The sequence below is a fragment of the Jaculus jaculus genome, chromosome 5, assembly GCF_020740685.1.
Source record: "Jaculus jaculus isolate mJacJac1 chromosome 5, mJacJac1.mat.Y.cur, whole genome shotgun sequence".
Lineage (NCBI taxonomy): Eukaryota > Metazoa > Chordata > Mammalia > Rodentia > Dipodidae > Jaculus > Jaculus jaculus.
The window spans coordinates 5,124,381-5,150,858 of NC_059106.1; the positions used below are offsets into that span (position 1 = coordinate 5,124,381).

A 26,478-nucleotide genomic window follows, 5' to 3' on the forward strand; every position below is an offset into this window, starting at 1 on the left:
AAAAACCAGCACTGACATAAGGAATTTTAAAAAATATTCTATTTATTTATGAGTGAGAAAAAGTGAATGGGTGTATCAGAGCCTGTAGCCACTATAAATGCATTCCAGACACATGGACAACCTTATGTTTCTGGTTTTATGTGGGTACTTTAGGCAAGTGCTTTAACCACTGAGCCATTTCTCCAACCCAAGAGATTTAAAAGATTAAATTCAAGGAGACACCAGATATGTACCTTAAGGCATCCATTCTCATTCAGAATGTTCATGTTCACTTTTACATAGTAAAAAGAGAGATATTTAAAAAACAAATTCACTTGAAATGTCAGATAACCCCATTAGGTGTTAGCATACAAAACATTTTAGTGCAAAGTACATCTTTTCAAAGCAGAAAATAGACATTGGCACCTCTTGGCTGATTTCATAAAAGAAACTTAGAATTTCACATCTGCTTCTCTAGCTTTTTTTTTTTAATTTATTTATTTTTTTTTTGGTTTTTCGAGGTATGGTCTCACTCTGGTCCAAGCTGACCTGGAATTAACTCTGTCATCTCAGGGTGGCCTTGAACTCATGGCGATCCTCCTACCTCTGCCTCCCGAGTAGTGGGATTAAAGGCATGCGCCACCATGCCCGGCTCCTTTTTTTTTTTTTTTTTTTTTTTGGTGACATCAGATATTCTATATTACCTCTGGTCAAATGCCACTGTTTTAATATTTTATTCATTTGAAAGAGAGGGAGGGTGAGAGCGAGGAAGAGGCAGGTAGAATGGTCATGCCAGGGCCTCCAGCCACTGCAGACAAACTGCAGACACATGCACCACCTTGGGCGTCTGGATTATATGGGTCCTGGGAAATCGAATCTAGGCTTGCAGGCAAACTCCTTAACCACTAAGCCATCTCTCCTGCCCCCCGCCCCCCTTTTTAAAGAAAGACAAATTCCACTGTATTTGATTGGTTGAAGGAAAGAGGGGAGGTTAACCTCCTACTCATGAGAAGGCAGGATGGGGGTTGGATAATAAGCCCATCTAGCAACTCAAATTGCAGTAATATAAAAAGTTCTGAATAGGGGCTGGCTGAGCTAAACAGCCCTGAGGTCAAATTTTGGGAGCTGAGCTAACCAGCCACAATGCTAGTAGAATCAGGGCCACTGTGGTTTTGATAGAGCAAAGAAGAAAAAGACCAAAGTTATTTTAATATTAGAAGAATAGTTTTAGTTTTGTGATGGGATCTCAGTGTTCCTCAAGATCTTCCTATCAACATACGGAGAATTGCTTTAGCATGTATGCTGGCTTCCAAGTTAAGCTTAGGTTAGAAAATGTGAAATGTAGGGTATTTTTTTTTTTGTAAAGTCAGAAAATTTGGCACCTGCCGCTCTGTATCACTATTTTAAAATTTCACATTTACTTCAGAGGGTTTACTTCATACTTTTAATTCTTTGAAGACTGAAATGGGGTGAAGATAAAGAATAGAGACTAGTTTCTAATAATAATCTTGCGTCCTGAAACTTACTTTGTTTCTATAGAAGACGATCAGCTTGTGCTAACCTAGGATTTGATAGTACAGCAGACCAGTGCAGGTCAGGGCTCTGGTCTGTCATCTGCCTTCCTTCCTCTGCTTTGTTGAAACAGGACTTCACTTCATGGCCCAGGCTGAGATTATATAGTCTGTGAATTTGTAGTTGTCCTGGAGATTCTGCCTAACTATAAATTAACTGTCCTTAAAAACTATTGAGTTCAGCTGCCCCCCCCCCCCCAAGTAAGATTTGTGGTACAAGAAGCACTGTGTTCATACATTCTTTTCTGATGTAACACCTTACCTCCTTCAGGGCAGGTGACAGTTGGCAAACCATTATGCTGAAGAACACTGGTTTAGACCAGTGTCCCTTTGTTGACCTTTTATCTCAGTCCATCGGTTTGGCCAGTCTCCTAATGACTTGTCAAGGAAACCAGTTTTTTCTGATAGTACCCATTGAAGAGGATCATTATCTTGAATAATTTAGGTAGAAGTGATAGAGAAGAATTTTCTGAATTTGTCATATTGTAATGGGGTTCTTAGAACTTGATTGTAGTTTATTTTTGGGAGGTGGGCATTCAGGATTAATTCCCCCTTGCATTGACAGCTCTGGAGGAGGAAAAGCTGGTGTGTTGCTCTCATTTTTAAATACAAACCTGAGAATATTAAAAAATTGTGGGATCTGTAATGTTTCTCTGATAGCCCTCAAACATAAAGGGCATTTCCACAATTGGTACTGATTTAATGGGGGAAACATTGGCATTGGGAAGCTAGTTTTTTTCTTAAGCCTAGTGTTGTAACCTTTTATGGATAACTTGTAAGTTCTCTCACCGTAATTACTAAAATTAAAGCTGGGTAGGGACAAGGCAATGGATAAATGTTTCTTTTTTCTTTTTTCTTTATTTATTTTTGTTTTGTTTTTGTTTTTTCGAAGTAGAGTCTCTAGCCCAGGCTGACCTGGAATTCACTATGTAGTCTCATGGTGGCCTCAGACTCACAGTGATCCTCCTACCTCTGCCTCCAGAGTGCAGGAATTAAAGGCATATGCTGCCATGCCCAGCAAGTTTATTTCAAGCTTTAAAATTCTGCATTTTTGTGAATCCATAAGGATTGGTTATCATAATGTCTTTATTTCAAGTTCTTTTTAAAAAAAAGTACAGCTAAAAAAATAAAGGATGAGATTTTCCAGGTTTTCTGTGGCTGATACTCTAAAAGATGAATTTTAGTTACAGGATGATACCACTGATGCTGACAAGTTTTGTACTTGACCCGTGTCATGGATTTAAAGACAAATTCTTAGCCTTCTGCTTATAGTAAAAAAAAGTTGTGGTACCTTTTTTCACTGATAGTAAATAACTATCTGTGGTGTATATGATGTAAGATTGCTTTTGTTTGTTTTTGCTTCAGAGCTTAGAAGTGTTGCTCTCATGCCGTCACATTAGTCAGCTGAGGATGACTTCTCCACTTCCCATGTCATTGGTGTTAGCAGTTACAATTACAGTGGGGAGCTTTTGTAATGCCTTCTAAAGTCATGAGGTCAATCTTAGGTTTTCTTTTTGTGCCTAATAAGATAATACTTACACAGGGTGTTCTGTTGTTTAAATGTTTTTATTTTGTTTTAATTCACTGTGTAGTCTTGGTGGCCTCCAATTCATGACAGTCCCATCTCTGCCTCCCAAGTGCTGGGATTAAAGGTATGAGCCACCACTCCCGGCTTGTAATTTTGATAAACAAATGTTCTAAAATACATACATAGATAATTTAATTATAAATCAAGGCAGGTATATGTCTTACCATATGTATGGTTTTTTCTTTTTAAAGAGATAGAGAATGGGCTCACCAAGGCCTCTCACCACTGCAAACAAACTCCACACGCATGTGCTACCATGCGTATCTGGTTTACATGGGTTCTGAGGAGTTGAACCTGGCCATCTTTGCAGCCCCATATGTGTGTTTTGAAAACTGATGATTAATATCAAAGCTATAATTCATATCAAGTGACGAATAGTGTTTTCTAATATTTGCAAATGTGTTTTTTAGCCTTATGATTCTGCAGATGACTGGTCTGAGCACATTAGCTCTTCTGGAAAAAAATATTACTACAATTGTCGAACAGAAGTTTCACAATGGGAAAAACCAAAAGAGTGGCTTGAAAGGTATTTACTTTTAACCTGAACAATAATTTATGCTAAGCTTAAGAGGCTAATACCTTAGGCATTTTACTTTGGGCCCCAGACAGTGATACCCATCACTTCAATTTCAGTGACCAATTTCATTGATGGGGCAGTTTCTCTCTGTCTTCCATAAATTCTTGAGCAGATGGGCAACAATCTATGGGGGCTTGGTTCTGTTCAGTATATTTAAATAAAACTGTTAATGTGTCTTTACAATTTGTTATGGAAGTTTTATAACCTGCATTAATTTTTGCAATATGCAGCATTCGTACTGAGAATCGTGGTTGTGCAGTGTGAGGAGCTGCTGTAGTCTGTGCTCTGCGACAAGCGTTAGTTGCCTGTGTGCCGCAGACCACACTCGGTTTTGTTTTCAACATGCCTCTCTGTTGAGCACTGGTAAAGACTCAGCCAGCCCTTGGTGTCTCAAAAAAATTATTTACTGACTTTTAGGGAGCAGAGACAAAAAGAAGCAAACAAGATGGCAGTTAATAGTTTCCCCAAAGATCGGGATTACAGAAGAGAGGTGATGCAGGCAACAGCAACTAGTGGGTTTGCCAGTGGAAGTAAGTGTTAATTTTGGTCTTTTCAAACAGTGTAACACTTGATTCATTACTATTTGTTTTACTTGACAGATTTGTATATGTTGTCATCTATATCGAGTAATATAAAATAGAAACATGTGATTTCATTTATGATGAATCTCTCTTCAAATTTAGGGATGCATGATGTGTTTCTGACTACTCATAAAGGTTTTGATGCCACTGAGTTGGTAAACTGAAAAGATTTTAGGTTGTGCAGGATTGGCATTTCTTTTCTTTTTCTGTTTGGGTTTTCAAGGTAGGGTTTCACTCTAGCCCAGGCTGACCTGGAATTCACTATGTAGTCTCAGGGTGGCCTTGAACTCACCATGATCTTCCTACCTCTGCCTCCCGAATGCTGGGATTAAGAGAGGAATGCATGCACACAGAAGGTGGACCCTTCTCCACTCAGCTATGTCCTCTTCCATGGGACTCAGACGTCACTGGGTTTCAATCTAAGAATTGAGTCATAGTCAGGCAGTGACAGCAGTATACTACTGACTTTTTATGTCACTAGTGAGAACTAATAGTAAATAGCATCTTAAGAAAGACTAATGATTATGAACTGTTAAGATGTTTTTTTTTCCAACCCTGTACTGAGCATATAAGGTAGGCTAGCTTAAACTATGATTTTCAATAGCTTAGCTATATTTTCAACTTACATTTCTAACTTTGTTGGATTTGTTTGATATTAAACCCCATACATTAGGGAACATCTGCATTTGGAATTTAACTTCACTATGATTATAGATCTATATGCAACTTTGTGCTTAGGTTTCATAGAATGATTAAAATAACTCATCAAAAACTATTCTAGAACCTGTGTTTGGAGGTACTTTTGATATGTATCTCAAATTGAAGGTGTACCTTAATGTTCTATTGAGGTTAAATCTATTAAGGTGTATTTTATTCTCAGTAAGAAAGTATTGATTATTTGAAAGAAAAAAAATTTTTTTTTTTTTGAGGTAGTGTCTGTAGCCCAGGTTGACCTGCAATTTACTATGTTGTCTCTGGCTGGCCTCAAATTCAAAGCGATCCTCTTACTTCTGCCTCCCCAGTGCTGGGATTAAAGGTGTGCGCCACCACATCCTGCTCTATTCATGTCTTTTTTTGGTAGCCCTAGTGAGTTTTATTAGGGTTACAGGCACATGCTTGAGCGTTTATTTACATGACCATTGGCATCTTATTTGTCCACCACGCCCGGCTAGAAAAATGATTTCGAGTGAACGGCATAAGTTTTGTATGACTCACATTTAAAATGATTATTTGGTGCATTAAAAGTTTTAAACATTGGTGAAGTTGTACTTAATTTTTAGGAAAAAATGTTTAAATTATTGAAGTTAGGCAATTAAAAACACTGGGTTTTGAAACTTTGATACAGAAAACCTGGGTTCTAGTCCCTTAAACTTTTTATCTTAAGTAGCTGAGACTTTGGCCAAACAAGTAAAACTGAGAAAAGATTTTCCTTGTGACGTTAGTAAATAGCACCCAGCTTATGTTCCCGTGTATAAATAGAGGAAATGGGCAGCGTAGAGGAGTGCATATGTGGGAATAAAAACAATCTTTTGTTGCTTTTATTTTTTTCTTTTATTATTTATTCACAAGGAAAGAGAATTAGCACACCAGGGCTACTTGACACCGCAGATGTACCACTTCGTGCATCTGGCTTACATGGGTACTAGAGAATCAAACCCTGGCTGTCAGACTTTGCAAGCAAGTATTTTTAACCACTGAGCAGAATTTGTCTGGTGAAAAATAATCTTTTTTAAAAACATATTTTTATTTATTTGCAAGGAGAGAGGGAGAGAATGAATGCTCCACGGGCTCCAGCCACTGCAAATGAACTCCACATGCATGCACCACTTTGTGCATCTGGCTTTATGTGGGTACTGGAGAATTAAATGTAGGTCATTAGGCTTTGCAGGCAAGTGCCTTAACCACCGCTGAGCCTTCTCCCCCAGCCCTAAAACAATCTTTTAAATAAGGATATGGTGGTGATTGCAAGTGGAGAACATGTTTTGCTTGCTGACTGGGTCCTAGAATTAGTACTGAATTGAGCTTGTTAAACCCAGGCTAGTGGTACCCAAAGAAGAAAAAGGACAAAGACTGTTATGTCTGCTATATACTTTAAAATAACCTCCCATTAGTGTTAATAAAGGTAAAATTTAAGAGAAATAATTCAGGAAAATTGATGGGAAAGGAAGGTTTTAGGTATTGTATATATTTGCTTTTTTCAAGTTTTAAATTATTATTTCAAACATAAATCCTGTTTATTATTTGAAAATTAAAAGATGGACCGGGCATGGTGGCTCAAGATCGCTGTGAGTTTGGGGCCACCGTGAGAATTCCAGACAGGTCAGCCTGGGCTACAGTGATACCCTACCTTGAAAAAAACAAAATAAAAGATGGGCAAAATTTTTTATCCATTGTGCCAGGAACATTTTAAGGTGCATGCTTTTTTTCAGAACTTATCTGTAGGACAGCTTTTTCGTGTGAGTTTATAATTCTATTTGTGTTAGGTTACCTGTACCATCCCATTTCAGTAAACTGTGTGTAAATAATCTGCTATCTAAGAATATTAGATGGTTTTCAGCCTTTTTGTGCTATAATCGAGATTGTGATTCATCTCTGTCCACTTAATGTAACTAAATGGCTAGATGTGCAAATATTGAATCAAAGATTAAACATAGGTTGTTACTGAGGTTTTAAGGATAGAACCTTAACTATGTTTTTCTTTTCATTTCTCAATTCTTTTCAACTGGTCCACTGAGTCATGATGTGGTAGCAAATGGGCATTAAGTGTTGAATATTGTTTTTTCCAAAAATATACAGAAGTTTCCTCTTTTGTTGGGTAAATTGGTGTTAAAGCTTGTTCAAATCAGTGTAATGAGGGGATGGATTGGAAAGGTGCTTATATTAAAGCAATAAAGAAAATGTTTCTCAGAACTTAGTAAAGAAAATTGTCATTTGATATTAATGTCTTCTGTACCCCCAATGCCTACCCTAAAGCCCATTCCTTAGTATAGGGTATGGATTGCTCTAAGCTTAGAGAAACCTTCTTTGAGGTTTGCCCGAGCACTGATAACACTTTAGATCAGGCAGTTCTTCGTTGTGAGAGACTGGTGACTACCCTGTGTCATAAGTTGCGCAGTATCATACCCCCTGAGCAGAGGCCAGTAGTGCACCTCCTCACCAGCGCAGACTGTGCAAGTAATGACGCGTAATGTGCTTTATCTGACACTCTCAAAAAGCTGGTGCAGCTCAAGCTTCCCCAATCCTTGTACTGTTGCTGTTTTTGTTAACAGTTATTTGAAGTGTCATTAATTTTCATTTGAACACTCATTTGATATATTTTTTGTTTATCACCCACCATTCAGAACTTAAGGGCAGTGTTTTCTTGACCAGGGAAATAAAAGTTGTAGGTAATCAAGGGTTTAGAATAGTATTATTCCTGTTACGTCTCTCTTTAAGGGTTTGTATTACTGTACTCTCACTTTTATATAAAGAAACTCTAGAATAAAGCTTAGATATTTTATGTGCATGAAAGATGATAGTTGCATCCATGCATAGGCGTTTGTATTGTGTTTGATAGTCAGACCTATTTTTGTTAATTTTTCAAAAATAGTACATTGTTTCATATAGTACTAATTTTCATATGTTAGGCAATTGCTGAAGGACTTTGTCTTTTGATAGGATTGAGGTGCTTGGGAAGTAATGCAGCTCTGAGTACCTGTGGTAGTTGTTTAGTGGCCACTTGAAAACTGACTTCGAGCTTTGTTGAGAGCCCTTCTTCGTGCTGCTTCGGTCTTTAGAAATAGAGGAGATGTGAATGGGGGGGATATTCAGCAATGAGCATTGTTTGAGAAAATTGTTAACTTGTCATGTGTTTCTCTTGGTTACTTTAATTCCTTGGCTACTTAGATTAGAATAGTAGAGTTTTTTCTTTTTAAATAAATAATATTTGTTAATGAGATGGTTGAAATTTTCCTTTCTTTGTACTATTTTGTGGAAGAATAATAGTGTTGGAATTTAAGCTGTTCGTGGAGTTCAAACTGTTGTCTGTACTTTCTGAATTTAAAATGTGTTTTTATTTTGAAAGTAGATTAGATTTGTTTTTAATGCAACTGCTACCAATAAGATTTTTTTGGCATGTGCTACAGATGTAGGACTTTTGTTCAGAATAATGTACAATGTGATCGTTTCTCTTTGATGGTCATTCTTTAAAGTACTGGTCTGGGTGTTGACTGCACCATTTCTCACACGTCCAGTCATCTTACACTGACGTCATTGAAGCCCCAACATCACACACCTTAACGCACACATACCTAGTACTCCAGCCACTGTGGGCAAATTCTGTCAGTCATTAGTACCCATGATCCATATTTTAAAAGAATGGAACACTAAACTTTCGCCTTTTAAAAGTTTTTAAATTTGAGTATAGTATTATGTAACTCCACATACTTTAGTAGAAAATTTAACTCTTGTAGTATTTGAGTATTTATATGCCAGTGGTAAAACTGCAGACATTAACTGGGCTTGCAGTTTTATAAAAAATACATAAGTACAAATATGTTGCAACTTAGCTGGTGTTAATGGGAGGATTCTAACATCATCTTTTTTTCTTCTCCTTCTGTCATTCCAACATCTTTTTGGAACTGTGAACTAAAGTGGAAGACAAGCATTCCAGTGATGCCAGTAGTTTGCTCCCACAGAATATTTTGTCTCAGACAAGCAGACACAATGACAAAGACTACAGACTGCCCAGAGCAGAGACTCACGGTAGCTCTACGCCAGTACAGCACCCCATCAAACCAGTGGTTCATCCAAGTGCTGCCCCAAGCACTGTTCCTTCTAGTCCATTTACTCTACAGTCTGATCACCAGCCAAAGAAATCCTTTGATGCTAATGGAGCATCTGCTTTATCCAAACTGCCTACACCCACCTCTTCTGTGCCTGCACAGAAGACAGAGAGAAAAGGTACGCTGTGACTCCTAGATGCTGCACGTTGAGTTATTTTACATTATTTTATTGGGCTTAAATAAGACTCTTAATTATGAATTATTTTTCAGTCTTACAGAATGTTATTAGACACTTAGGTCTAAAATTCGTCATACTTAAATTTTTATTTTAGTTTATGATTTTCAAAAATTAGTTGTTTTCACCTTTGACAGTGAAGTCAAACACTGAACTTACTAAGTGGTTTAAATAACTTGTTAAAGTCAAGTAATGAGCCCTTCTTATACTTGCATAAAATGCTTTGCAGTTTTTGTGATACTGGATAGTTGAGTTTAGAAATTGTTTCACTTTTCTCTTAAGTTTGATGCCAACAGGAACATTTTAAAACAAATCTTTTTATAGCATGCAGTTACTGGTTTTCATTTGTGAATTAGAAAACTTAAGTCAGGAATGCTATATAATATAAGGAAAGTTAGTACCTGAATTAGTCCTTTAGTGTGAGGACGAGAAATAAACATTGCGTCTCAAATTGTCTTTTATAAAGCTTAGTTGAGCAATCACAGCAGGTCTAGAAAAGTGAGAGAACAGTGACAACAGCCCTTTGAGGGTCGGTCATGCACAGCGTAAACAGTGTGGCAGGCGCATTTGCACAAGGCACTCGCAGTTACAATGTGTCCTTTATGGTATGTTTTTAGAATCTAAGAAAATTTAAAGGACAGTCTGTAAAGAAATTATCTGTGGGTTAGACCCACAGCCATACCATTATTAGGTGTTGAGGACCTTTTAAATGATTTGTGGGTTTAGGTCATGATTCTTTTTTTTTAAATTTTTTGTTTGTTTGCTGTTTTTTTTTTTTTATTTGAGAGCAAGGGAGACAATGGGCGCACCAGGGCCTCCAGCCACTGAAACAAACACCCGATGCATGCCCCACCTTGTGCATCTCACTTATGTGGTTGGGTACTGGGAATGAAGCCTCGAGCCAGGGTGCTTAGGCTTCAGAGGCAAGCACTTAGCTGTTAAACCATCTTCCAGCACTAGGCCATGAAAATTCTTAAAGCCACATCTGTTGGTTGATCATTTTTTTCAGGTTGATTAATTTGTTGACAAAGTGTTCAAATAAGTGGATGCCTTTTGCTTGTGGTTCCCCCGTTTATTCATGTTATTTGAATGTTCTTTGTTACTGTGATAGTTGTGTTTGATATTATAAACCATATGTCTCTGCCAAAATGGTGTAATACATGCCAGAGATTGTTTGCTTTAAATTTTGTAATATTTCTTAAATATGGTTTGCACTAAAATTCTATATGCAGAGCAGATTTACCTTGCTGCATAATTAAATCTGGGAAGAAAAACTTTAAATGTGAGTGAATGCATTTATTAGTGTATTTTTCAAAGGATATTTTGGTTTTTCAGTTCTGTCACAGTAAATTTTATTTTAACAGTTGATAGTAGTCTTGGCTGCCTACAGCCTCTGCTTGTGTAGCTACTCCACAGACTAAGCATGAAGTGTCAGTTGAAACCATGATTTAGGCAACAATAGAGACCTCAAAACCAGAAAAAAAATCCTGTGGCCTTGTGTTTGTCTTCTTTTTTATTCATTTAAAACTTACTGGCTCCTTTTTCCTTTTTTTTAAAAAAATAAAACAATTTTCCCCCTTTGGTCTCCTATGATAACTACCCTTCCAACAATCACTGCGTAGGGGTTTTTCCAGATTACTGCAATTTTAGTGTCCTCCATCCTTTCCCCGTTTTGTTCTTTTTCTTACTCATTGTGTCCTCTTCCTTGGTAGTCACTCCTTGCGACTGTCGTGCTTTAGTTCCACTTTGTACTGGTCAGTCTGCTTCCCTTAGGAGCTTTGGTATTTGTTATATTGGCTCATATGCAGTTTGCTTCAAATTTCACCTTTTGTTTCCTGATTTGTTCTTGGATTTTCAGTAATTGAAAGCACTATATCCCCCCCCCCACACACACACACAGTTTAAAAAAAAATGGGGGCTGGAGGGATGGCTAAGTGGTTAAGGCATTTGCCTGCAAAGCCAAAGGACCCAGGTTTGATTTCCCCAGGATCCACGTTAGCCAAATTGACAAGGGGGTGCACCTGTCTGGAGTTCATCTACAGTGGCTGGAGGCCCTGGCACATCTATTTTCTCTTAACTCTCTCCCTGTCCCTCCCTCTCCCCCTTTCTCTGTCAAATAAATTAATTAATTAAAATATTTTTAGAAATTTTTTTGAGGGGCTGGTTTTTTCTTGTTGCTGCTGTTCTTTTGAGGTAGGGTCTCGCTCCAGCCAGCCTGACCTTCTTCTTCAGCATCCCTTCTTACTTTTTCATATTCCTGAGCCATCCTTCCTCCCCACACTTTTGTAGAAATTGTACTTATTTATTTGCATGAGAGAAAGAGTATGATTGCACCAGGGGCACTTGCCACTGCAAATAAACTCCAGGTGTGTGTGCCACGTTGTGCATCTGGCTTTACATGGGTACTGGGGGATTGAATCCAGACTTGCAGTGCTTTCCCAGCCCTCTTATAACTTTTATTTTATTTATTTATTTATTTTTTATTTATTTGGGCCAGATTAGAGAATGGGCCTGTCAGGGCCTCTAAACAGTGCAAACGGACTCCAGACACATGCACCACTTTGTTAATGTGGCATTATATGGGTACTGGAGAATTAAACCTGCGTCCTTAGATTTTGCAGCCAAGCACCTTAATTGCTGAGCCATCTCTCCAGCCCTCTGTTTTTTGTTACGTCTAGTTTTTGTAAGCCTTCCTGTCTTTTTAAACTTTACTTATTTGCAAGCAGAGGGAGAGAGAAGACAAACAGAATGGGTGAGCCAGGGCTTCTATCTGCTGCAAATGAACTCCAAATGCATGCGCCACTTTGTGCATCTGGTAGCTTTATTGTGTACAAGAATCAAACCCGTGTCCTTAGGCTTTGCAGGCAAATGCCTTAACCACTAAGCCATCTCTCCAGCCTCTTCTTTCTCTTTTTGCCACTGCAATTGTTGAAACTCAGGTCATTTTTCTTGATATCACCTGGTTAACTTCTCTGCCACTATCCTTGTCTGGCTGCCATTGGGCATCATTATGAAGTTTACATTGGGTTGTGCCATCTCCTGTCCTCTAAACTTGTACTGGGTTCCCTTTAGCACAAATGATAAAATCCATTCTCCTTCTTAGTAAGATCATAGCAAGCACTTGACAGTCCTGGTTACATTCTGTGTTAAGCCAGTTTGATATCTATCATCCTGGCTTCTCTGTATATTCCATCATCTACAAACTTGTGCTTACCTTAGAACATATTAATGTTTCCATGTTTGGAGACTTTGCTTAATAAGACAAGTTCTTTCTTCCATCTCTGTCCTATATAGAACTAAGTACCCAAAATCTTTACAACCCAGGTCTAGTGTCTGTATCATAGCCTTGTGTCTGATTCTCCCCCCCCCCCTTGTTTTTGTTTTTGTTTTTAGAGGTAGGGTCTCACTCTAGCACACGCTAACCTGGAATTCACTATATAGTCTCAAGGTGAGCCTCCTGCCTCTGCCTCCTGAGTGCTGGGATTAAAGGCGTGCGCCACCACGCCCAGCTTAATTCCCAAATTCTTTGTACTGTTGTAGCACTTACAATATTATTTTTAATACTTACTTGAGAGGGAGAGGATATGAATGAGAATGGCCATGCCAGGGCCTCTTTGCCACTGCGAATGAACCTCAGAATCCTGTGCCACTTGGTGCATTTTACTATTTTAGTTTTTTGCAGTTAGATTACATTTTGGGGTTTGAGGGTTCTTTCTTTTAGGACTGTTTTCTTGTATTTTGTTTTTTCTCCCTGTATCAGTTATTTTCTTGGTGCCATGACATACCTGGCCACAGACACCTTAAAAGAATGAAAAGGGAAGACCGGTCAGGAGCACAAAGCAGCTCTACATTGTCACATCTGCGGGGAAAAAGTAGAGAGAGAGCCTGACCTGAGTTTGGAGCTGTGTTATATCATCTAAAAGCCTACCCTTAGTGACCTACTTTGCTCCGCAAGGCTCTGCTTTCTCAAGGTTCTACAACCTTCCTGAACATCTCGGGATTAAAACGTAAACATATGAGCCTATGTGGGCCATTTTACATTCAAACCATCATGCTCCCTGTGTCTCCAATGCTGACAGACATGATCAAGCACTAACTGTAGACCAGATTTGGTGCTGATTTATACACATTTTAAAAAATATTTATTTATGAATGAGAGAATGAATATGGGTACACCAGGTCCTCTAGTTCTGCAATTGAACTCCAGATGCATGCATCACCGTGTGCATCTGGCTTAACGTGGTTTCTGTGGAGTTGAACTTAAGGCTTCAAGAACAAGCAAGCACATTAACCACTAGACCATGTCTCCAGCCCTAATCTACGTGCATTTTAATTTCCTGAAAAATATGGTTAGGGAAAGAATTACCACCAGAGGTATTCTTTATGTGTCTTAAAAGTGAGAAATCTGAACATTGAGAAAGTTCAAACAAATGCTAATATTGAAGGCAGATGCTCCACAATTCATATTCTTTCCCTCTGTAGTGAAAATATCACAGATGACAAGATACATAGTCATTCACAGTACCTGACAAATGAAAGAGACTCAACTTTAAATTCTACAGACTGTTTGCTAAGCAAGAATATTATATAAAATTTTATAGCAATTACATATTTATAGCAAGAATTATGATTACCTTCAAATTGCCTACTTTTATAGTGGAAATTGCAGTCCCTTCAAGTGTTTCATCTTGGACATTAACAGAAAACGGTTTTACTTTCTCAAATAGCCTAGCAGTTGGGGCTGGAGAAATGGCTCAGTGGTTAAGAGGCTTGCTTGCAAAAGAATCCCCACCCCGAGTTGGGTTCAAATCCAGTGTACTCATGAAAGCCAGATGCATAAAGTAGCACATGCGTCTGGAGTTCATCGGCCGGAGGAGCAGGCCTGTTGCACCCGTTCTCTTTCCTCTCTTTTATGATACCTCCACCCCTACTTTGCAAATAAATGAATGAAAATATTTTTAGGCCTGCAGAGATGGATGGCTCAGTGGTTAAATGCACTTGCTTGTTCATTTCTCTGATGCACAAAGTGGCACATGCATCTGGAGTTCATTTGTAGTGGCAAGAGGTCTTGATTTCTCCATTCTCTCCCCCTCTCCCTCTTTTTCTGTTGCAATTAAATAAAAATATTTTTAAAAAAATCAGCATGACAGTTTTGATCCTTTCAGACTAACCAAATTTCTAAAGTGTCCACTAGTTTGAAACATACTGATTTCCTAATAGAGACATCCATGTTATTTAAATTAAATTTTATATTGACTGTCCTTATTAACATTGTGATTTGCCTTCTGTGGGTTTTCCAAATTTAAGTTGAGAGTGTAGTTCAGTGATAGAGCACTTGCCTAGCATGCATAAAACCATGGGTGTGATTCTTAACACTACAAACAAAACCAGTTGCATTTTTATTAAAAGTTCATGGTTCAAATCAGAGTTGTGTTTAGGTTGTCTTAAGTGCTAACAACATAACTAAATAGTAGATAAGGATGTCAGCGGCAGGGTTCCATATTTAATAATACGGTTGTGGCAGGAATTTGGGCATTCTATCCTTCTGTGACACTCTATCCCTAGTGCTTGACAAATGGCGAGAAGTGTTTGAGTATTTATTGTACATGGATAAATACCTGCTATCATGGTAATGTGTGTGTGTGTGTGTGTTGAGCACTCAAGGAGCACCTACATTGGTCAGGGTTTTAAAAATGTCTTTGGAATAACAGAAGAATGTGTTGTGTTTATGATTAAAGGATTTAAGCAAATAATTTAGATCTACTTAATGCCAGCATGCCATTTATGAGAAAGAACTTAAGCCCCAAATATGTACTTGCCTGGGCAAGGACAGAAATGTGGAGAAACTATGAGACTCTACAGTCACAGAAAAAACAGTTGGAGTAAGGATGAAACATAAGGGCTATTTCTTGGTACCCTCATTGTGTTGGGTAGTCTTATAGCAAAGCAATAGAAATATGATAATAGAAAATATAAAACTGATTGTCATCAGGTAGTCCCTTCCATACCTCTTCTTGACATCTGTCATATCCCTTCTAGATGTAAGGTCCCTTGGAGATTTGTGAGATGACTAAAGAAGCAAGAGATGTGGGTCCTTGTCCTTTTCTCTCTGGCTAAGTAACTGCCAGCTCCTGCTCTGCATTGCCTGGCACCAGCAGTTCTCTTTAGCCATGCTGGAAGACTTCATGACCCTGTCAGTCTTGTGTCTTCCATGCCTCCAAAGAGAGGTCCACAGTGATCATGCCTGCTCAGGTTGGACCCTGTGCCTTTGGACCACCACAGTGGATTAGCCTGTGTGCCTACCCTAGGTAAACCCTTTCCTAGGCAGTTACTTTTCAGCAGGGTGCACTTTGAGTTGCATTCTCACTGCAGGCTCTCTACTTTGAAATGAGTTTGGATTTTCACTACATATAGCCTTCCATGCCTGGTAGTGTCTTTGGTCAGAATAACCTCTTCCTGTTGTTCCATCACAGAGCATTAGATTTCTCCTTATCGAAACTAACCCTTCAACAGCTGCTTTGGAATCTACCTTCAGGCTTTTTTAAATTCACTGCTGCTGCTTTGTTTGCGAAAGTGCACACTTCTCATACTCCGTTGCTCCACTGTGTTTTCTCCATAGACCTGGGTAAGAGCAGGGAGAAGTGAGCACTATCCCCAGCACCTGTATAGTGCACTGACTGCCTTGAAATTTCCTCCATTGCCAGAGAAATGAGCTCGTTACTTCTGAGTGCCATCTCCCACAAGTTCTTAGGCCCTGGAGAAAGTACAGCCAGGCTCTTGACCTGAATATATCCGCAGTGGCTCCAGATTACCAGATTCCTCCCTGTTCCTCTCATGAGCAGCACTCCAGTCCACACTTCCGTGTGTGGTGTGGTGTGGTCTGTGTGTCACAGCAGTTGACTAGATGCTCGTCCCACTTAGTGTGTCTGGCTTACATGGGTGGCTTGACATTTGAACTTGAGCCAATAGGCTTTTTGCAAACAAGTGCCTTTAACTGCTAAACCATCTTCTCAGCCTCCCTTCCTTGTTTATCTAATGTGATATGTATGTATTAATGTTGTTTCTTTTTTGGCCATGTTTCGTTTGTTTGACTTAATAAGCAACACTGAAAATTTGTTAAGCCCTTAATATACCAGGTCTTTGGATAGATATGGCAGCATGAAAGCAAACTTGAAAATACCTTGTATCTTCTCTGATCAATTCTGTCCACCATACACATTCATGAAATTAATAAGATGATTTCATAAGAATATAAGCATTAAATAGTTCATGGATAAAAATATTAAAATTTATTTTATTCTGAGTATTAATCTAAATGCCCACAAACTGTAATTCAGAGAACTCTGCCACCAGCCTTGGTGGTGGGTCTCTATAAACCAAGCACTCAAAAGGGCTGAAGAAGGAAGATCTTCCAGTTTGAGACCAGCTCTGGCTGCATAGCATGATACCTCTCAAAATAAGGGGGGGGAAATGCCTTTTTTTTCCTTTTAATCCCCCCCCCCCCCCCGCCCCGAGGTAGGGTCTCACTCTAACTCAAACTGACCTGGAATTCACTATGTGGTCTCAGGGTGGCCTCAAACTTACAGTGATCCTCCTACCTCTACTTCTTGAGTGCTGGGGCTAAAGGTATGCACTTCCACATGTGGCAAGAAGATGCCTATTAAGAGATATGATTTGAATAAAGCTGCAAATATAAGGTGTAATTGCCTCTTAAGATGTCCTTTCAAATCCCAGCTGGCACTGGGAAGATGGCTCAGTGGATAAAGTGCTTCTGGCTCGTGGTCTGGCAGGCTTCCATAATCCCCGCCCTTTTTGGAGAGGGGGGAGGGGAGGGGAGGTGGAGAACCTGTTGAAGCCAGCACAGCCAAAAGAGCAGCACCAGAGCAAGATGACAAGCAGCTCTGTGCCTAGTGATGTGACTGTGAGCCCAGAGCAGGGTTGTGGGTGTTCTTTGCCCTCCCCATCCACGTACATACTCAAAACATTAATACGTAGCTAACGGCACATTTCTCACAAGGAAAAAAGGTATCATTTTAGTCTGTTTCTTTGTATTTGTCCAAGTATCCAAACCAGCAAAGCTGGAAATAAACAATGGCCTCTCTGCCACACTCACTGAACTTGCCTAAATGTGTAAGCTTGTAAAACTCTCTTAGGCCTTTTTGGTTATCTGTGAGTTAGGATGTTCATGAGATGTACATAAGGCAGCTGTGGCTTCCAGACTTAAGAGAACTATTGTTCCAGTACTTTGATTGAGATAAGCTTGCTAATAATGAACTCCCCAACTCCTCTGGAGGGTCATGAAAGTCAGTGAATGTTTTAGTTCGTAGAATTCAAAGCAAAAATCGACAATTAATGTATTTAACAGTAATCCTAAACTGCAGTGCTCCTAAAGCATACACTTGGTTTCATATCAACAGTCTTAACCAGGCACATAATGTGTAAAACAGTCTTGTGTATAGGAAATGATACTTTAAGGAACTACTCATAAGAGAATACATATGGATGTAAATGTTACCCATTTCTGATACTCTTTCCTTCATTCACGTTGTATTAGTAAAATTCTTTGGCTTAAAAATAGCAGTTTGTGGAGCTGAGTAAATGGCTCAGTGTATAAAGTGCTTGAGGACCTGAAATTAGACCTGCAAAACACCTACCTAGATACCAGGTGGGTGGGTGGTGGAGCGTGCAGTCCCGTCACTCTGGTTGCTGGCTGCTGCACTAGCTGTCAAGTTCTAGCTTCCTCTGAGACCCTGACTCAGCGAATGAAGTGGACAGGGGAGAAAGGCAGCAGCCAAAGCTGGCCTCGGGCCTCCACATGCACATGCATACACGTGCGCCTGCACTTGTGCCCACACGCATGCAACCCCCTCTACGCAAATCGCAGTTTTTATTGTTGGTGGACATTTATTTGTAGTTTTTAGCTAAAGTAGATCTCAATACTTAGTGCTACATGAATCTTTTTCTTGTCTTTTGTGCATATGTACATGTATGAAGATGTCTCTGGGTTTGTACACCTGAGGGTGACTGTGAATCATGAAGTGTGTTGTTTCCTTCACATAGACACGTTCAGTGAGTGCTCACACTTAACAGTATTGCTGGGCTAAATTTTCTGCCAAGTGGCTCTCTTGCCTTACTGTACATTTTTCTATTAATGAACTTAAATATGTTTTTAAGCCATTCAGATTGCTTTAAATGTCTTCTGTACACTTTATTGGGTAGTTTGTCATTTGATTTATAGAAGTTCTTTAAAATACTTTCCTGCCAATACTTTAGATTTATTCTACGTGTTTTGTAAGTTTAGAAATCTTTTCTGCTTAATGGTGTACTACTTCTTATGAGGCAGAGTCTTGATTGTGTACGTCCCAGCTACCAGGACCACAAGTCTATGCTGCCCACCTGGCTCTGTAACAGTTTCAAAGACAAACACACAAAAAGCTTAGTCAACCGTAACTTGATTTTTTTCCCTTGTGTGTTTATGGTGTGGCACCCCATATGCTCGCCTGTAAGGCCTGGGCACCTAGTGTTCAGTGGCTGGAGTGTAACATTTGGTGCCCTGCTCCTTCCTCCTCCTCCTTTCTGCAGGGTCTCATTATGAGCCAAGTTTATTTACTGATTTGGGAGTTTGGGGGGTTCTGAAGATTGTCAGGTCTGCTCTCTGGGACTGGGGTTACAGGTGTGGGTGGTTTCAGTGTGGTCTGGATATTTGAATTATGGCAGGCTTAGGCCTCTGTGGTTCTCATGCTTGTGCTGGAAGCTCACTTAGCTGCTAAGCCATCTCTGTAACCCTTAAATTGGTTTTGGTTTGTTCAAGGTAGGACTTCACTGTAGTCAAGGCTGACCGGACACTCACTCTCTGTAGTCCTTGACTGGCTTGGAACTCACAGTGATCCTCCTACTTCTGCCTTCCCAGTGGGATTAACAGTATATGCCACCATGCCCAGTTAAGTCCTTTTTTTTTAATAAAAAAAAATATTTATTTGAGAGGACAAAGAGGTGGAGAGAGTATGGGTATGCTAGCTAGGGTCTCTAGCCAGTGCAGATGAATTCCAGATGCATGTGCCACCTTGTGCATCTGGCTTTACATGGATACTGGGGAATTGAACCTGGGTCCTTTGGCTTTGCAGACAAATAAGTGCCTTAAACCTCTAAGTCATCCTTCCATCCCTAAATTGTTTTTATTAATCTGTCAGAGCATGTCTTGCAGAATGTGTTTTCTTCAGGAAGTTACAGTCTTTACGATATATATTGCCAATTTGTTACCTACAATGAAAATAATATTGAGTGTTTGAATACTATTGATTTGAGTATGTACATAATAGAAGTATTACTTTCTGTACATGTTTATACCTTTTATCTCTAAATAGATACGGTTATGCTTATTTTTGCTATTAAAAGGGTCTTTGCAGTTCTGAAACTTAGTAAGCATAAAACTTTACAATAGTTTACTCATTCATCACATTTCTAGCCCATTTTGGTATTGAACTGGATGGTGCCTACCCTTTTCTAAAGAAGCCATTGTCGTTAGGTCTTTGCTGTGGTCGTTGGCATTTAATGTTCCATGGAGCTGTGCGGTCCCTTGTCCTGGCGGCCGCTGTTGGAAGGTGTGGTTAGTGTGGAACCTCACTGAGACAGCGCCGTTGTTGCCGGCATGCTGCTGTTCCAGTCAGACAAAAACGTATGCTTGCTCTGCCTCTTTGATTTGAAGCAAGTTATATAAGTAGTCTTTCTTGCTCAGTCTCGTAGTTGAGTATGGATGTAAAAAATGTCTACTTTGTTCTCATCAGGCAAATATTTACTGAGCATTCTTATAAGGTAGCGGGATGGTTTCTGTTGAGTGTGTGGCACATGCGGGAACGCTGCGCTTTGGTATCCTAGAGTAGTTCTCAGCTCTATTGTCCCCTTTTTACGTAGAGTCTACACCGGGAGACAAAACGGTATCGCATTCTTGCACAACTCCTTCCACATCTTCAGCCTCTGGACTGAACCCCACCTCTGCACCTCCAACATCTGCGTCAACAGTACCTGTTTCTCCTGCTCCACAGTCACCGATACCTCCATTACTTCAGGACCCAAATCTTCTTAGACAGTTGCTTCCTGCTTTGCAAGCCACACTACAGCTTAATAATTCTAATGTGGACCTATCTAAAATAAATGAAGGTAAACTTTCATAGTACCAGTACTTAAAAAGTCATTTGTAGCATGCTAAATTATTTCTAAAATTTCAAATTTAAGAATGGTCTTTCATGTCTTCTTGAAACTAATGCTTGTTGTTTCACTTTAAAATTTAGAATTTATCTCTCATAGTTCATGTCGTGGTATGATCATTCACTTGGCAATAATCATGTATTTTTTCAAGACTTGGTATGTAGTTGGTAGTTATTTGAAATGAGCTTGTTTCTGTGATTACTGTGATGAATATTTTGAAGTACTTAAAATCTCTTAATTCAATGAGTTTAAAAATGCTGAGAGGGGGGTTATAGATACTGATTAAAAAAGCAGGCCCCCCCCATGATCATATGTATTTCACTTTTGATGGTTCATTGAGCTACTAACATGCATAAGTAACCACCTCAAAGAAGCCTGAACAAAAACTAGAGGTCGTTTGATATAGAACCATTCATGCTTAATCCTAAGAGCATTGCAAAAGTTTCTTAGTAATATAATCACTTTCTATTTGTGTACATTTTCCTGTAATGTAATGTTAAGTCATTTTTATTTGTCTTAAAAATAGAGCTGTTTTAGACTAGTTGATCTATTCTTATTATCCTCAAGCTTCTTGTGATTTTAATTATTTTATTTTGTAAAATAACTATGTAGTTCTTTGATTTAATGTGTAAATGTTTTACCTTAGGCAAAGTAGAGCTTTAAACATAAACATGTCAATCATCAGCAATCCTTAGGCATCAAAAGTACTAGGTTTTCCTAAGTTGCTAGCCTTTTGTCCCCGTCCCCTCCCCACCCCTCCCCATGTAGGATCTCACTCTAGCTCAGGCTGACCTGGAATTCACCTTGTAGCCTCAGGGTGGCCTCGAACTCACAGTGGTCATCCTACCTGTGCCTCCCTAGTTCTGGGATTGAAGGTGTGCACCACCACACCTGTCTTGTGTCTATTTTTTAAACTGGTGGGGTATGGAAGCTGATGCCTGCAGTTTGAAATGTCATTCAGCTCCTTTACAAAAGCAGCTATGTGTCATAGCAGCCATTTGTTCAGATAAGCCCAGAAATGTACTGAGCACTTCCACACAGATAGGCCAAGGGCACAGTCAGAAGCTCCAGTGAATACTGCTGTTTTCAAGAGACTTACAGAGGAAGGGCCTTTAGTGTGAAGGAAACCATTGACACTCCTTCATCGTTAAACCCATTAGCATGTTTTGTTTTGTTTTGTTTTCCCTTGGATCATCTTAAATCTTTAGACCCATTATATTATTCTTATCTTCCAGGCTTTCACTTTGAAAGTTTAGAACACTTTTTAAAATCATTGGTTTTCATTATGTTTGAGTTTAATGCCACATAAGCCTCTTTGTTATTTGAATCTAGGAAATAATATGTTTGTAGTTCTTACAGCAGCTGTGACACAAGCTTCGCTGCAGTCTATTATACATAAATTCCTTACTGCTGGGCCATCTGCGTTCAATATCACCTCTCTGATTTCTCAAGCTGCTCAGCTCTCTACACAAGGTATTCATGCCTGTTTGTATACATATCTCAAATTTGTGCCTTTGTTTTGTTTTTAGAATTGTGGACAAGGTTGTTTGTTTTTTTAATATTAGGTACAATAATGGTTTCTTTTAATGCTTTTTTTGTATGGTTGATATATACTGTAGTTTTTTTTCTTTCTTTTTTTTTAGATGAAGCATGTGTTGGCATTTAAGGTATTGCCATAAGATCTGTTATACATTATTTAATTCAGAATTTAAGTTAATAAGGTATTTTACTTTAAAGCAGAAGGTAAACTTTATGACCTCTTACATTTGAAAGTTGAAGTTTGCTTCCGATTCATATTAAATGAGTTGTGACTAGAGAATATGAAAGTGCTCCTCCTGCCCTTCTACCTTTGAATGGAGCCATCTCTCTTCTGCAGAAACAGGAGAGCGAAAGGAAGCAGGAATTACTTGGTGTGGAAAGAAAGCTTAGTGGTGCAAACCATAGTCCTTGGCTAGCTCATGAGGTGGGCACTGACAGGATGAGCTGGGCTGAGATGAATAAGGACAAAGTCAGGATGGTGAGGAAGCCACTTCCCCTGCGAGAACTGGCTTCAACTGAGCTTGCTGTTAGTGAGGTGTCCTTGAGTGTTCCTTAAGGTAGGGAGAGTCATGGCATATTCTATAAAGGGTTTTATTTTACCTAAACTTACTTTTTACTTTTTTACAGCCCAGCCATCTAACCAATCTCCAATGTCTTTAACGTCTGATGCATCTTCCCCAAGATCCTATGTATCTCCAAGAATAAGCACACCTCAGACTAACACAGTCCCTATCAAACCTCTGATTAGTACTCCTCCTGTTTCATCACAGCCAAAGGTATGTCACCTTTGAGATACTAATCATACATTTGAGAATTGGTATTGTTAGGGAAATTCCCCCTGAGAATGAGGTACTAAGAGAAATGAGTGACAGGTGGCTGATACTGGACATGGTGGCAGCGGGATAAACAGAATGTATTGCTGCTCTACTCTAGCTGATTCCGTGCTCCCTGTTGGATTTAGGATTTGTGAACTGGAAATCTGGATCAATAGGATCTATGAGTGAGTCGTAATATTTGTAGAACTTCTAAACTAGAAGCGACCCATTTCCCACTTTTTATAGTTTTATTTATGTAGTTTTTAATGTTTCATTTATTTGAGTGACCTGTTTTCCACCATTTTCATAGTTTTTTAGAATACATACATTTTTAAGTATTTTATTTATTTGAGAGACTGATAGAGGACACAGTGGGAGAGAGAATGGGCACACCAGGCCCTCTAGCCACTGCAAATGAACTCCAGATGCATGTGGCACCTTGTGTATCTATCTTATATAGCTACTGAATAATCGAACTTGGGTCCTAAGGCTTTGCAGGCAAGCACCTTAACCACTAAGCCATCTCTCTAGCCCTTTTATCTTTTTAGGGAGACAGGAAGGGGGGGATAATGAATGAATGAATATGGGTGCACCAGGGCCTCTAGTAGCTGTAAAAGAAGTCCAGATGCATGTGCTACACTGTACATCTGGCTTTACCTGGGTACTGGGGAATCAAACCAGGGTTGTTAGACTTTGTAGGCAAGCGTCTTAACCACTGAACCACCTGCCCCATAGTTTTATTTTATTTCTTTCATGTGTCCATTTTTCTGAATTTCTGTGCATGTTATATTTGAATTTCTCATGTAAATTATATACCGTTTGCCCCATTTAATAAACAAAAATAAACTTTCAGTTATATCTCCTTATTGTAGTAGTGTCAGAATTAGAAACTTAGGTTTTCCTGACTATTGTTAATGGTCTTTCTAAGTAAGGACTGTTGCCTGTGTTTAGGAAAGTAAAAAAAAAAATGTTTGTAGATGTGGTTCCTTAGAATACAGTTAAAAATGGTTGGTCTATTTTTTTTTTTTTTTTGTACATCAAATTTTGTGCACATCACTTGATTTTTGGCCATAAATCATAAGTAAATACCTATTGTATTCATTCTTTGCTCCTTTTAAAAATATTTATTTACTTGAGAGTGAGAAAGAGGCAGATAGAATGGTCATGCCAGGACCTCTAGCCATTGCAAATGAACCTCCAGATGCATGTACTGCCTTTCATCTGGCTTACTTGGATACTGGAGAATTGAACCTGGGTCCTTTGGCTTCCGTGCCTTAACTGCTAAGCTATATTTTAGCCATGCTCCTTTTTTTTTTTTAAATATCACCGTCTTACTGAGAGAAGTTAGTTTTTTGTATATGAAAATTGGAATTTAGTTTTTTACTTTTAATAATAGACATAGGAAGGAAGTTCTTTTAGTAGTTGGAAAATAATGTGCTATTTCACATTCAGTGCCACCGAATTCTTTATTCAAATAAGACCTTAAGCAGATGCTTAGAAGTAAAAATTCATTGAACGCTCTGAACCCTCTCTTGAAGTGGTGGTAGGTCAGCTTTTAGGTTTTAAATTTTCTCTCCTTTTCCCTTCCTCAGCCCATTGTTGATCTACTCATGTTTTAGAATCTTCATGTATTTTCAAAATCTCAGGTTTGTCTTTCAAGTTTCTAAAAAGAGTAATTATATATTTGAGCTTATGTAGAACCTATAAAATATACTTAAAATAGGTAATTCTCAGGGTTAGCAGGCCTGTCCAGATTGCTGGGAGAATTTCTTTATTGTTGGGGATCACTGAAGTGTCCCTGTCTGGTAAGTCATTCTCATTTTTGTGTTGTTTACTATGGTTCCTTTATCTTCATCAGTCATCTTCTAGATAAAAGACAAGGAGACTTTCATTCAAAGTTGTCTTCTCTCAAACTTCACACAGTGAATTAGCTTCAGTAGGCTGCTTGAGTCTTAAATACAGAGAGCTGGGCCTGGTGTGTGTTCATTGCTCATGTGAAGCACAGGCAGAGGCTACTACAATGGAGGTGGGAAGATTTCTGAGCTCCGGAGCAAATCCCTGTAGCTTCCGGACGTGGCTGAGACCCAGGGCTTATCTGTTTCTCTCTCTCTGACGTCTGACTAAGTAGCACACACGTCCCCATTGGCAGTCGAGGGCCTCGTGGTGACATTGTTGTGAAGATCCCTCCAGTTGAACAACTGCTATGCTGCTGAAAACTAGGCATCCACATTCTGATGACATAACACTGACTTTTATTGATTTAGAAATAACTCAGAAACAACACAGTGTATTAGAAAAATATTGGAAACTTGGAAAATAGTTTCTTCTGCTGATGTTAGTAATAAACTTTCATGACTTTAGTTTAATGCCATTTTATTTAAAAATTTGGTTCAAAATTTATCTTTTTATATAATCTTTAATTCAATCTGCAAATCTTAAATTGTTTACAATTAGGAAACAAGGTTGAGACAACTGAGAGTCACGGGAGGGTAGAAGTAAAGGCATCATCAGTAGTCGTCGTCGATTATTCCTAGAAGTCTGTCTCACCAGATCTTGCCATTCTAGGTTAGTACTCCGGTGGTTAAGCCAGGACCAGTGTCACAGTCGGCCACACAACAGCCTGTGACTGCTGACAAGCAACAAGGCCACGAACCTCTCTCTCCTCGGAGTCTTCAACGCTCAAGGCAAGTTTTGTGTGGACACTGCATTATTGCTTTATTCAGCATATTATTGTTAATACAAGATTCCTAAACAGATTTTATGCAATAAGATTACTGTCTCCAGCAATAAAGATTGAGTTATTTTGTTGAAAATGGCTCTTTTCTTTAAATTTAACTATTGTAAGAATAAAAATAAGTGATGCATGAACAAAAACGGAAAGGGCTGTACGGGTTTTGTTGGTGCTGTATCTATCGCTTTAAGCTTCTATAAGGAGTTTGGGGTTGAGTGCATTGGTGATGCCAAATATCTCACCTCTACAATTCATTTGTTGGGCTTTCCTAATAGCTGCAGTTCTGACCCTCTACAGATTGCTATTCATGCACTTACAGAGCACTACATTGCATTTTCACTCCAGCCCAGTTTTAAATGAAATCGGAGTGGTTTTTCATTGTTTTTCCTAGTTGTTATTTTTTTGGCAGGGACATGGAAAAGTAAGTCAGCTGGCTTTTTTTCTAAACAAGTATTTCAGAATTTACATTCCCAAATGAGAATTGTTCCCTTCAAAATCATTTGGGAAGCTGTCTACTTGAGTGCTTCCATTGTTCAGAACAGTTGTGCAAAATTTTTTTTAATTGTCTTTAAAAGCTAACTTAAATATCCTTATTGCTTAAACTTGTAGTTCTGGATGAGATTTAATTTCTAGAAATACCCGAAATCATTCAGAGCCCAGACGGGTGCAGCAGGTTGCAGTAACTTGGGTGATTTAGATTCTGGTTCTCACCACCATGTCTCCCCACTTTAAAAAAAAAAAAAAAAAAATTTATTTATTTGACAGAGAAAGAGACAGTGAGAGAGGGAATGGGTGCGCCAGAGCCTTCAGCCACTGCAGACAAACTCCAGATGCGTGCATCCCCTTGTGCATCTGGCTAACGTGGGTCCTGGGGAATCAAACCTGGGCCCTTCG

General features: G+C 39.0%; 1 protein-coding gene across 10 annotated transcripts in view; it reads left to right on the forward strand.

The window, feature by feature from the left end:
- Positions 1-26,478, forward strand: part of Wac (WW domain containing adaptor with coiled-coil) — a 73,496-nt gene that overhangs the window by 39,967 nt on the left and 7,051 nt on the right. For 7 of the 10 annotated variants that reach the window (XM_045149459.1, XM_045149458.1, XM_045149460.1 and 4 more), the window contains exons 5-11: positions 3,549-3,664; positions 4,133-4,245; positions 8,929-9,237; positions 20,206-20,451; positions 21,850-21,972; positions 22,666-22,814; positions 25,419-25,537. In XM_045149459.1, the coding sequence (XP_045005394.1) occupies positions 3,549-3,664; positions 4,133-4,245; positions 8,929-9,237; positions 20,206-20,451; positions 21,850-21,972; positions 22,666-22,814; positions 25,419-25,537 (1,175 nt within the window). The remainder of the gene's footprint in view (positions 1-3,548; positions 3,665-4,132; positions 4,246-8,928; positions 9,238-20,205; positions 20,452-21,849; positions 21,973-22,665; positions 22,815-25,418; positions 25,538-26,478) is intronic. The other 3 variants (XM_045149462.1, XM_045149463.1, XM_045149456.1) reach the window with 2 other exon arrangements.